Source organism: Egretta garzetta, unplaced genomic scaffold (genome assembly GCF_000687185.1).
Source record: "Egretta garzetta isolate BGI_Z169 unplaced genomic scaffold, ASM68718v1 scaffold73, whole genome shotgun sequence".
Taxonomy (NCBI): domain Eukaryota; kingdom Metazoa; phylum Chordata; class Aves; order Pelecaniformes; family Ardeidae; genus Egretta; species Egretta garzetta.
The window spans coordinates 88,094-99,933 of record NW_009259031.1 but is presented as its reverse complement, the minus strand read 5'-3'; the positions used below and the strand labels follow the sequence as shown (position 1 = coordinate 99,933).

The following is an 11,840-nucleotide window of genomic DNA, read 5'->3' as shown; positions in this document are numbered from 1 at the left end:
TCGGCGTGTTGGCGGGAGGGGGCAGGCGGGCCCAGCGCGGCGCTTGACCTCGGCTGGGACCGCTAATCTCTTGGCGTCTGGTGGTGCAGGACCCAGTGGCGAGCGCAGATGCATCTTGGCGGTGGAAGCCTAACAAATTGCTGCGCTGTGTACTGCTCGTTCGGTGTCCTCACAAAATAAGGGGTTTTTTTTCTGAACCAACATGCAAAATATCTTTAAAAATACCTTCGGAGTGCCTCGTTTGTTGACTGATCATCCTGAAAGAACAAGCTAAACAGCCTGAACAGTTCTGCGAGCACTGTGTGTCTGTAAAAGGTGCCTTCTAGGGAAACCTGGATGAGCTTTCACCTTGGGGCCGCTGCAGTGGCGCACATGTAGTAGATTCCTTTTAACTTGTCCTTCCCAACAGCTCTTTGTGATTAGCCAGGTGTGCTGACTTCAAAGGGGACAAATACCTGCTGGGCTGAGAAGGAGACCCCATTTGGGGAGTTGGTTTCTCTCACGCCTTGTCTGATGGGCTTGGTTGATGTAAAATAAAACATAAGAATAGAGCAAAGTAAATGACCTGTAGGTGTTCAAACTAACATCCCTGTACTGGCCAAGATTCTTCTTGGAAAACACTTCATGATATTTCATAATTTATTTCTTTCATACATTTATATCTGAATTTAAGTTCAGGTTCTGCATTAGTGGAACTCTGTGAAGAGCTGGTGTCCTCTCGTTTGGTAGCGTGATGGTGATAGCTGTCATTGCTTGGAGAGTTACTTGTACTCTGCATCTGACAAAGGCAGTAGTAGCTTTGAAAAGTTACTGGGAATGGCTCTGTGGAGCCATTGGGCAACCTTTGAACAGAATGTACGGAGGCACAGTGGCAGAAACTGGTGAAAATACTCTGTCTTAGCCTGGGTGGTTAAAATACTGTTTATCCCGGAGAATTTTAACATGTTCTTATACCTCCTCTGTGCTGTTGATAGCTCCAGGTTTGGACTGCATATTTGATGAAAAGCCATGCACTTAAATAGGTCTGTTCTTATCTGCGTAAAAAGTGTTGTATGCAACAGTTCTGACCTCTAATGGTCAGGAAGAGCAGTATTCTCTGAGGCACTTTTTGCAAGGATTGTAGGATGCTGGAGCTTGTCGTGACTGCGCATGACATTGGAAAGGTGTAATAACCCGGTCCACCTTTATTTTCTACACTAGTGAGCTTGCCTTTCCTTCCCAGGGAGATTATTTTTAATGGCGCTTCCAAGTAACGCAGAGAAAAAGAACATAATTTAATTTTTAAAAATTCTTACATTTAAAGTCTTTAGAGGGCCTAAATCACATTTGTATTCCTTTAATAGCTTGTGAAGGAGAAGTTTGAGAAGGGAAGGGGCAGAGAGATTGTAGAAGCTATAGTGAAGTTTTAACTACATTCTATGCTGGTTCAGGAACTCCGGTGTTTGTAATTACTCTTTTTACTTTGTTTTAACTATGCAGAAACACACAATTTTAAGTTTGCTGTCTGGAGGTGAGGAGAGGGAGTCATTTTGGAGGTAAGAAGTTGTCTTTTGGGGTGGGACTGAGGATGCTGTCTTTCTTATTGCAGGCAAAACGAGCAGTACAGCGAGGAGCCACAGCGGTCATCTTTGATGTTTCTGAAAACCCAGATGCCATTGATCAGGTATGAAGAAGGGAGCCTAGTTTTATTACAGCCTCTGTCGGGTTCTTTTAGGGTTGCTGAGGCAAGACTTGAGAGCATACAGGTCTCAGAGCACACCTGCCTTAAGACATGCAGCTACTGACCCCGGGTAACACGGTGCTGTGGTTTACCTGCTCATCTGGCAGGCAAGAAGCAATGGAGGTGTTGAGAATGTGGTAGAAAGAGAAAAGTTTGGGGAGTTAATTTTTTCTTCTAGCCTCTACTAGAATCCAGAATCCAGGTCTGGGATTGAGGTTTTGAGAAAGAATGGAGGCAAATTTTTGCGGCCTGTTACCTAGTCAAGGAGGTTTTCTTTGCCCAGGTCTGTGTACAAAACCCAGGGTGTTTGACCCTACCCAGATCATGACTGATGGTGTTACTGAGCAGCTGCTATTTTCGAGGTTGAAAAATGGCTTTCAGACCTGGTTCTAAAGAAGATTCTTATAAAACTTACAAACATTTATTTCTCATTCGCAGCTGATAATTTCTGGCCTACCTATTTTGTGGACAAGCAGGGTTTTTCTTTTTTTGGGGTCTCTTTTCATTTGAAGCGGGCAAGGTAATAGCTCTGTGAAATGCCTTGACAAGATCTTTCCAGACAGTTCTGAGTTATTTGAGTAGAGAGAAGAAACATAACAAGCACAGAAATAGTACTTAAGGTTTAGTTTTGTTTTGTCTTGAAACAAAATGACTGTGTTTGCTACAGCAGAAACAAGTGAAGCTGAATGTTTTTAAGTGCAGCCTGAATTTCTTGGGGAAAAGAGAGACCATCAATGTTTACATTAAAAAAAGCTGGCTTTAATTCTGAAATGAGCATCTGTTGGACAGAGGAATGCAGACCCTGTGCAGTGGATGCTTTGAGAACTGTGCATGTGCATCAAGGCTACAGCCTTGATCTTGCAAACATTCTCAGGGATTTTTTTTCCCCTTTTATACACAGAAAAATTATCTGCACAAAGACGTAATCTGTCTTTTTTCCATTTTTTTTTCTCTGTATTACAGTTTCCAGTTACTTTCAGCCACCCCACTCTGAACTTGCGAAGCAGAGTTACTGCCTCTTGCTCTCTACCAGCAACAGTTGTCCTTCCTTGATTCTTGATAATAAACTGGGTGCAACTGTCCCTGTTAGCTGGGAAACGAGTCTAGTGGATGACTGAATATTTTGGGTGTACTAATAAAATGGAAGGAGGTTAGTGGCCTAGCACAGTAGCTGACAAAGTAGGCTCTGTTTGAGGCAAACACAAACAGGAGAGGAATGACTAGACCTAGCTTTCATACTCTAAATGTTACTCGATTGGCTCCCTTCCCATGCTGCTCTGGACACTTGTGTTTCATGCATTTTGATGCTCAGAATCTCTGTCTTCAGAACCCTTGACGTCAGGGGCTACTAATTAATTCGTCTTTAAAATTAATACTGTTTTGGCACTCACAATGGAATTGTGGAAAACAATGACAGATGGATATCAGTGGAGGAAAAACTGACGTGAATTAATCTGGATTATCTTTGATTCAAGTGGAAGTATCCCAAGACACTGAGGGGAGCTGTTCATTGAGCTTTCCCAGGTATGCTTGTTACCAAGCAATAGAACAACTAAGGGAAGGTGCTTTGAAAGGAAGGAGTGTTGCGAAAGGCCACCATTCCTTCCAGTCAATGAACAGAAATAGGAAGCAGGCCTGACCAGAAGAATTGTCTTCAGACAATTTGGTAGCAGAATTGCTACCAAAAGAAAGGGCTTTATGTACAGATTTTGTGGGTTTTATTCCCATTGGTCTGTGTGTCTTCTGCTGTAGGCTAAGAATGAAACTTTTATTTTTAGAAATGCTCTGTAAAGATCTGATTTGTTTCTTAGTTTTACTTTTGCATAGTTTGAAGAGGGGTAACAGCTCCCAGAGCATTGTGTTTAGCAAAAGTCTGGAAGTGTGCAAAAATCTACTGAGGAATCCAGTGAATTCTTTCTTAGACAAGAAAGCTTGAGAGAGAATATGTGTCTGGAAACGTAGGGACAGTGATTGTATTTGGCCTTAGGCCAGCCAGCCTTGTAGACACATAGGATCCCTGGTTTGCATTCAAGTACTTCAGCTTGTTTTTAGCTCTTCAAAAGACATCTGTCTTAAAAATAGTTTGATCGGTGTTCTCAGAAGCCCAGTCAAATACTAGGAAGAATCTGTTTTAAAGTCTCTATGAAATCTGTCACCATCATCTGGACAACCAGTAGAGTACTTTGTAAGCAGGATGATAGACCCGTCAGTTGGTAATTTCTACGTGTTTTAGCCAGAAACAACAGGTAGATACCAGCAATGTGGATATGATATCTCTGCCATATGCTACTCTTCCTCCATTTGCTCACGTTCCTGTCACCTCATTCCTTTCCCCTGTACCACTTCCATCTGCTTGTTCAGTGCCTTGCTTATTTTTTATCAACCAGCTTCTATACTAGGATTTTTCTTGTGGGTCGGAATAAGCTGGTATATAGTTTAGCAGATTGTTTTTCTGGATTTGTTGGCCAGAGAAGTTATGCAGTCTCCACACTTGACGGTTTTCAACATGTGACTGGATAAAGCCCTGAGCAGCCTGGTCTGATGTCGTAGTTGACCCTGCCCTGACCAGGTGGTTGGACTCCTGGGGTGCCTTCCCACCCATGTTATTTTCTGGTTCTATGATTTTGCCCTTCAAAAAAACTGTAGCTGGATCTGGAAGGAAGTTTTAGGGTGCAGTAAACTATCTATTCATATGCTTTAGTCTTTGAGGCCCCGATCCTGCACTCGATAGCTCTAGTGGTTGCTAGAATGGAAATAACTGAATGAGTTTGCAGAGTTAAACAGCAGAAATTACAGACCTTAACAAGTTGGCTAGGTACAGAGAGCCTGGAACACCTGACTGACATGAGATTGTTCAGAAAGCCAAATAAATTTGTGAATAATGTAACTACAAAGTTGAAATAACAATAGGTTCAGAAAATGTAGCAAGACCAATTTTTTTGGAATGTGCAGTTTTTTATTCTTTTTCATTATGAGGTTTAGCTTATTGCAGTATTAGTATATGCACTGGCACATAATGCGGTTAAGTTGAAGCTGCTGTTCAGCAATACCATTTGCTTATCCTTAATCTTAATTTTGGTCAGGTAAAAAAAAAAGGCAGCTTCATTAAGTTTAACTTAGGTTTAACTCTGTGGAATAATTATGTGAAGGTGTATGCTAGAAGAGAACAGTTGGTGCTTGGATCAATTCCACATTCATATTCCTTTACTCGTTGTCCAAAAGAGAGGTAGTTTTCCTGAAATGTGCCTTTTGAGTAGATTATATTTTTGTTCTAGCTGAACCAGGGCTCAGAGGACCCTCTGAAGAGACCAGTGGTGTATGTGAAAGGTGCTGATGCTGTCAAGCTAATGAACATAGTTAACAAGCAGAAAGTGGCACGAGCAAGGATTCAGCATCGCCCCCCACGGGTGAGACTTTAAGAAATTTTATCTAGGTATTACACTGCTGTTACGTCATGCAGTGCTTGCTAACTGCACTGAGTGTGAAGATGTTTTGATACTCCTCATGAGCATTAATACATGTGAAATTCTGTTGACCTAAATAAATTGAGCAACTGCACTGCGGACAAGCAGCTACACTTGATGTAAGTATAGAATCCACAACGTGGCATCTGCTGTCTTTCATAAGGATTCTTTTGAATATATAAATGGCTAAAAAGTGTATATAATAGAAGTTTTCCTTTTTCTTAGTTAACTAACTTTATTATTACACACTCCTGGTAGTTCAGATTTGTAAGGTAGTCTGCCCTGTGTTAACTAGTAATTCTGCGTGGTATTTTACCCATGGATTAATTATTTGATATCTGATATTTGTTGTTATAATATAAAATAGTTTTTCTAGAGAGTTTTTTTGAAGAGTTCCTACTCTACATGTAGTTTACAGAAGAACAAAGCTAGAGGTCTTCCCTGTCCTAGTTACCACTTTGGTTTTGTCATATTTTTATGGAATTCTTCTGTTAAGAAATGTATCTGAGAAGTGGGTGATTGGCTGAAAATTCAAATGTTGATCTTCACTTGCTTAAGTATACAAGCAAACCAGTAAATCACGAAAATTTGTGTTAGTGTGATTCACTCAGTTAAAAGTGGTTCTTGTGGGATCGGTTCAGAGACACTGTAAATCTGACATCTTATGACTGGCATTCTGTGTATTTCATTCATTTGCAGTGACATGTGAAACCCAGGCTTTGTCTCACAGAATCCTAGTTAATGAACAGAACAGCATGTACTTTGGCTTTTGTTGTGACTGTGTACATTTGACAATGACCACTGAGAAAGTAGAGAAAAGAAAGGAACAATAGATTTGAGCATGACTTAAAGAAAGGAAAAATAATATTTTTGTTTTAATTTTTAAGCAACCCACCGAGTACTTTGATATGGGAATTTTCCTGGCCTTCTTTGTGGTTGTGTCTCTTGTTTGCCTCATTCTTCTTGTCAAGATCAAACTGAAACAACGACGTAGTCAGGTAAGAGCAGTAATGGGATATTCACTGAATGCTGAAAGTTAGCTTCTCTTACTTTGTCCTAGAACTTGCTTGCTACTTTGGAAATGCTGGACACTGACTTAGAATAGCCATCTTTGTGGAAAGGGTTTTATCCATGGCTATAGCCTTTGGAAAAATTTGGAAATGTCTTTAAAGGAGATTGACATTGACCTGTGATGTTCATTCAGTTAAATCCTGAAATCAAGAGTATGGAAGCAGTCCTTTTAGCCGTTGGGAAGGAAGAACGTTTCTGGTTGTTCAGAGTTGATTATCAGTAGCACTGGTATACTTGTAAAGAAGCGTAAGCTGCTCTTGCTGTGTTGTGGAGAGAACATCAGGATTGAAAATAAGTTGCAACTCTCTTAATAGAATAATATTCATTGATTCTTAATGGGAGAGGTTTGCAAGGCAAAAAGTTTGGGTAGTAGAAATTCTAGGTGAGATACTTTCAGTTTGTTCTGTCAAACATGAATGGGAAAAGCAAATGGAAGCTAACGGACTTTGACGTTTGTAGCTGTAAACTGTCCAGTATATACACGTAAAAGGAATGTGAAGCACTGTAGAGGCTTAGGACTCTTGCTTTGTATGTACTGAGTAGGAATCCAATGATGTTATGGGCCAACAGCAGTGTTTAAAAAAAGTGTTAAAAAGGGGGATGATAAATTCCACAGTAAAATGAAAACAACCCACTGCCTTTCTAAACTTCTACGGTTGATTAAATTTGGGGGGAAGGGGAAATGATACAGCTGATTTAGTAACAGTTCACTTTAATCCCTCTCTCAAGTATTGCTTCTCGTAAGTTGGTGGTAACAGCATAATGGGGCATTACAGTCAGTATTGACAGTTCAAAAAAAGTTCCTGACCAAGTCTTATGTTGCCTTGAATAGTTGCTGCCTATTAATTGAGCAGCTGGACCGTATCCCAATTGTCAGCAACTTCACCCTGTTTCAAATCAAAGTAGCTTATCATTCTCAATACTGCATGTGGCATATGCTCTTTTAATGAGGATTCTCATGTATGTTCTAATTAGCCATCTCTCTGCTTAATTTATGAAATTCTACATTAGTCTGGGCCTGACATGATTTGGTAAGGTACAGTCATTTGATACGGTGGTGTTTCTCTGCTACTACACTATAGTCCCTTATGCAGCAGCGTTGCCTTTTTTTTTCTTTTTTCTTTTTTTTTTTTTTTTTTTTTTTTTTTTTTTTTTTTTTTTTTTCTTTCTTCTGTTGTAGAATTCCATGAACAGGCTTGCAGTGCAAGCACTGGAAAAAATGGAGACCAGGAAGTTTAAGTCCAAAAGTAAGGGACACCGGGAAGGTAGCTGTGGAGCGCTGGACACACTCAGTAGCAGCTCCACCTCTGACTGTGCCATCTGCTTGGAGAAGTACATTGATGGGGAGGTAAAGGATAAACGGTTTCTTCAGCATGGGCTGAGAATGTAGCTGGTTTATTTTAGCATTGTGGCACGTGGCTGGCTGTTGGGTACGTTGTGTACTGAGGTGGTGCCGCTTGCCGGACTGATTGCATCGAGTAGCCAAGTCAGCCTCAACTGCATTCTGCAGCTCCCAAAGAAATCTCAAGGGCTTTTCCCCGTACTACAAAGTGAGAGGTGAGGGATCTCATTTTGCAAGTTGCTACCTCCATTCAAGTTGCTTTTCTGAGGAAGAACTCTTAAAGAAGTCAGGGTTTAGTTCTCTGGGTATTTTTAACAAATTGCGTACTAAGGTGATGATGCATGCAAGCTCTGTTGGACATGAGGGGTACATCCTGTGTTTTGCTTCTCAAGCTTTGGTGGCACCTTGTCTTTAAAATGTCAGGTACACAGCACTGCTGGGAAACCAGAGGAGGAGAAAGAGGAGATGCCAAAAAGTTCAGGAGCTGTTTTTTGACTCCTCAGTTACCATCACTGCGTTGATGTCGGTGCTTGCCTTCTGGTGACACAGTTTACGTAGAGGAAGCAATGAAAGGATGAAATATAATCATCATTTTAAACTTCCATATAAAACGTTATTTTATGACATTTTATTTTGAAATTATTTATAAAAGTCATCATTTTTAAGGCAATAGAAAATACCAGCTTTAGTATCTCAGTGCTACAACTTACAAACAGAAAGTTAATGAAGTCAGCTGATGGGAAATTTTTCAGAGTAGCAAGGACGGACAAGAACTTCAGAAGGTCTGTACAAAACTGACTGGATGGGAAATTCATGCGTGAACTTCATCAAGAAGTGATACACATAGGGAAGAGCTTCACATGTATTAGCGATGGGTTGTGAGGTGGGCATTACTGTTCAAGAGTAAGATCTTGAAGCTGTTTTAGGTAGCTTTGTGAAAGCAGGTTGTTGTTTTTTGGTAGTCAAAAAGGCAAATCAGATATTAGAAATGAGAAGGGAAACTAGAGAAGTGAACAGAAAACATAATTACACCACTGTACATTCAGTCATGCTCTCACACTGAGTACTGTGTGCACTTCTGATCTCATTTCACTAAAGATGTATTGGAAATGAAGGTGCTTCAGAAAAGGGCAGCCACAAAGCGATGAAAGATTTGGAATGGTTTCTGTACAAAAAAATGACTGAGTGGGCTAGGACTGTTTAGTCCTAGATTACTTGGGGGCGAAGGGAGTACAAAGTCATGAATGGAGAGCATGAACAGGAAGCAGGCGTTCATTTCTTTCCAATACAAGATTGGGTGCAATTAAGTGAAACTGCTAGGACCCAGTCTGAATCAAAATGTGGTGTTTCGCCACCAGCAGGTAGTAGCCTTGTGGAACTTCTTGCCAAAGCATGTTACAAATAAAAAAACCTGAGCCCATGGAGAGACTTGAGCAGTACTTGGAAGAAAGCTCTGTTGTGGCTGTCTGAACTGGTGGATCCAGCAGGCTCAGGAAATCCTGTAAACAGATAGTAGCTGAAGGCTGACAGTGCAGAGCAAGGGAAAAAGTATCATATATGCTGTATTGGTTTTGCTTTCCTCTGAGTGTTTTCCACTGCTCGTAGTTGTAGGCAAGATGCATCATTAAATGGACTGTATTGATAATTTTGTTTTAAAGTTCATTTACTGTATTACGGAAAACTTCAATGATGGTCTCCTTCAAGGGACATACAGCAAAAAGTGTCCTAAAGAAGTGTGGTGTATCTGCATGCAGTTCTAACCTGCCTGCAGACTATTCTTTTAGTGGCAGCTGATCACTAGCTATTGTGCTTTTGGCTGTGTTGGAACAGGTGGCATTTTTTTACCTCTTACCACTTTGAGCCCGGGAATTGATCCATTTCGTAGCTAGGTTGAGGAAACTAGGAATAAGCTGGGAAAACTTCACTCATTAGGAAGGAGTGCTTTCTCATGTTCCTTCATCTGTTCCTGTAGGAACTGCGTGTCATTCCCTGCACTCACCGATTTCACAAGAAATGTGTGGATCCTTGGTTGCTGCAGCATCATACCTGCCCTCACTGCCGCCATAACATCATAGGTAAGTGCTATAGTAAAGATGCTCTGCAGTGTCATCCATTTTGGACTTAACAGCTTACAAGATGAAACGGAAATCGTGCCTGTTTGTAAATCTCCGTAGAGCCCACAGTCTTTATTGTAACACAACCCTAGACATAGAGTTAGGATTAAGTTCTTTAAAAATGTCTGGGTGCCCTAGAATCACAGTTCACGTTCCTGGTTCTCCCTCATTCTGGGTGCAATGCCCGGCAGAGGGCAGTGTTGGGCGGCGTCAGAAGGCGAGGAGGGCAAACGGGGTGATAGATGGGTATGTTTTCTCTGGGTAATTATGAAGAAAAGACAATGTATTGTTTTTTATTTTTCTGTGATGATGTAACTTAGGATGTGGTTTCCTTTACTTGCCCCCTTTCCCTTCCATTTCTTTTGTCTTGAAAAAGTTTTCTGTTAATATACACCTGTGTAAAATAACGCGTAAAGAGAAAATTCGAGCAATGACTGCCAGCCTTGATCTTAACCTACAAGACCAGGAATGCTGTGTTAGCAGAAGGTTTTGCATATACGAGAACAGTAGCTGAAATATCTTCACTTCTTTTCCATTTTAAGAAAATACAATTGAGTATTTCAAAGGCTTCCAGACAGATGCTCTTGACATATTTCCTTCTATTATTTTTCCTTCTGTGTAAAAAGTTGGTGCTTTTTTTTTAAAAAAAAACCTCTGTTTGTGCGTAATGTAACTAAATTCAGAACAAAATATCCTTCTTTCCTGCATAAATTATATCCTTTTCATTCCCTCCTACTTCTCCACTCTTACTTCTCTCATTCAGAACAGAAGAAGGGAAATGCAGGTCCAGTCTGTCTGGAAGCCATCAACCCAGCACGCAGCCGGCAGCAGAGGGTGATTCTGCCTGTTCATTACCCAGGCCGAGTGCACAGAGCCAACCAGATGACAGCATATCCCACTCGGACAAGCATGGACCCTCACGGAAACCCTATCACAGTACTTACAGTTGAGCGACATGGTGAACAGAGCCTGTACCAAGCCCAGTCCCCAGCCTATATCCGAAGTTATCAGCCTATTCATTTGGACCATGCTTTAAACACACATCACTGTAGCCTGGAACATAGGGCTTACTCTCCAGCTCACAACTTCCGAAGACCCAAGTTTGGTGGACGCAACTTTTCCAAAGCAGCGTGCTTTTCCCAGTATGAGACCATGTATCAGCACTACTACTTCCAAGGCCTTAGTTACCCTGAGCAAGATGGACAGCCTCCAGCTGGCATTTCCTCAAAGGGTCCTTCCCGTGCCTTTCAGCCTGGTAGCAGCATGCTTTTCCCTCCTGTGGTACATGTAGTGCCCTCATCCCGCTTGGAGAGTGGCAGTACCTCCAGCTTTAGCTGCTATCATGGTCATCGTTCAGTGTGCAGTGGATATTTGGCTGACTGCCCTGGGAGTGACAGCAGCAGCAGCAGTTCTGGTCAGTGCCACTGCTCCTCTAGTGATTCCATGGTTGACTGCACTGAGGTCAGCAACCAAGGGGTTTATGGGAGCTGCTCCACCTTTCGCAGCTCTTTGAGCAGTGACTATGACCCATATGTTTACCGCAGTAAGAGCCCTTGCCGAGTGGGTGAGGTTGGTGGTGCAAACAGGGGTGCAATTGTTCTCTTGGAGGGCCCCCACCAGGATGAGCTTCCAGCTCATGGTCACGGTCTGGTGGGTGCTGACTGTCGGCCTGTGCCAGCTTCTTCCTCAGGGGACCAACTGTCTAATTGCAGCATGGATATGAACTATAGCAGTAATTCCTCCCTAGAGCACAGGGATCCAAATGGCACTACCTCAGAGGGAGGACATGAGGCCGCTCCTGGTGCTGCCTTGGATATTAAAAGGAACTGGAAAAATCCAGAGGTAGCAGGGCCGCTTATGGAGCAAGCATGTGCATGCTGCTTTGAACTCCAGCACTCTGCCCTGGAGCCTAGCAGTGGGACGGCTGACTGTAGTGCACTCTTCCTTAGCTCTCCGCTGTGGGGAACGTGTGGCCCAGGAATAGAACCACAGTCAGGGAACACCCCGGGCTTGTACAGTATTAACTCAGACCACTTGCATAGGACAGATGGGGTAAAATATGAGGGGTTGCCCTGCTGCTTCTATGAAGAGAAGCAGGTAGCCTGTAGTAGCAACAGTGGCAGGGGGGG

At 42.1% G+C, this 11,840-nt stretch overlaps 1 protein-coding gene across 1 annotated transcript in view; it reads left to right on the top strand.

Moving 5' to 3' along the window:
* ZNRF3 (zinc and ring finger 3) overlaps positions 1 to 11,840 on the top strand; it is a 34,781-nt gene that overhangs the window by 19,953 nt on the left and 2,988 nt on the right. Inside the window, exons 2-7 of the mRNA XM_009634730.2 lie at positions 1,589 to 1,663; positions 4,996 to 5,127; positions 6,072 to 6,182; positions 7,436 to 7,603; positions 9,570 to 9,672; positions 10,475 to 11,815. Coding sequence (XP_009633025.1) covers positions 1,589 to 1,663; positions 4,996 to 5,127; positions 6,072 to 6,182; positions 7,436 to 7,603; positions 9,570 to 9,672; positions 10,475 to 11,815 — 1,930 coding nt within the window. The remainder of the gene's footprint in view (positions 1 to 1,588; positions 1,664 to 4,995; positions 5,128 to 6,071; positions 6,183 to 7,435; positions 7,604 to 9,569; positions 9,673 to 10,474; positions 11,816 to 11,840) is intronic.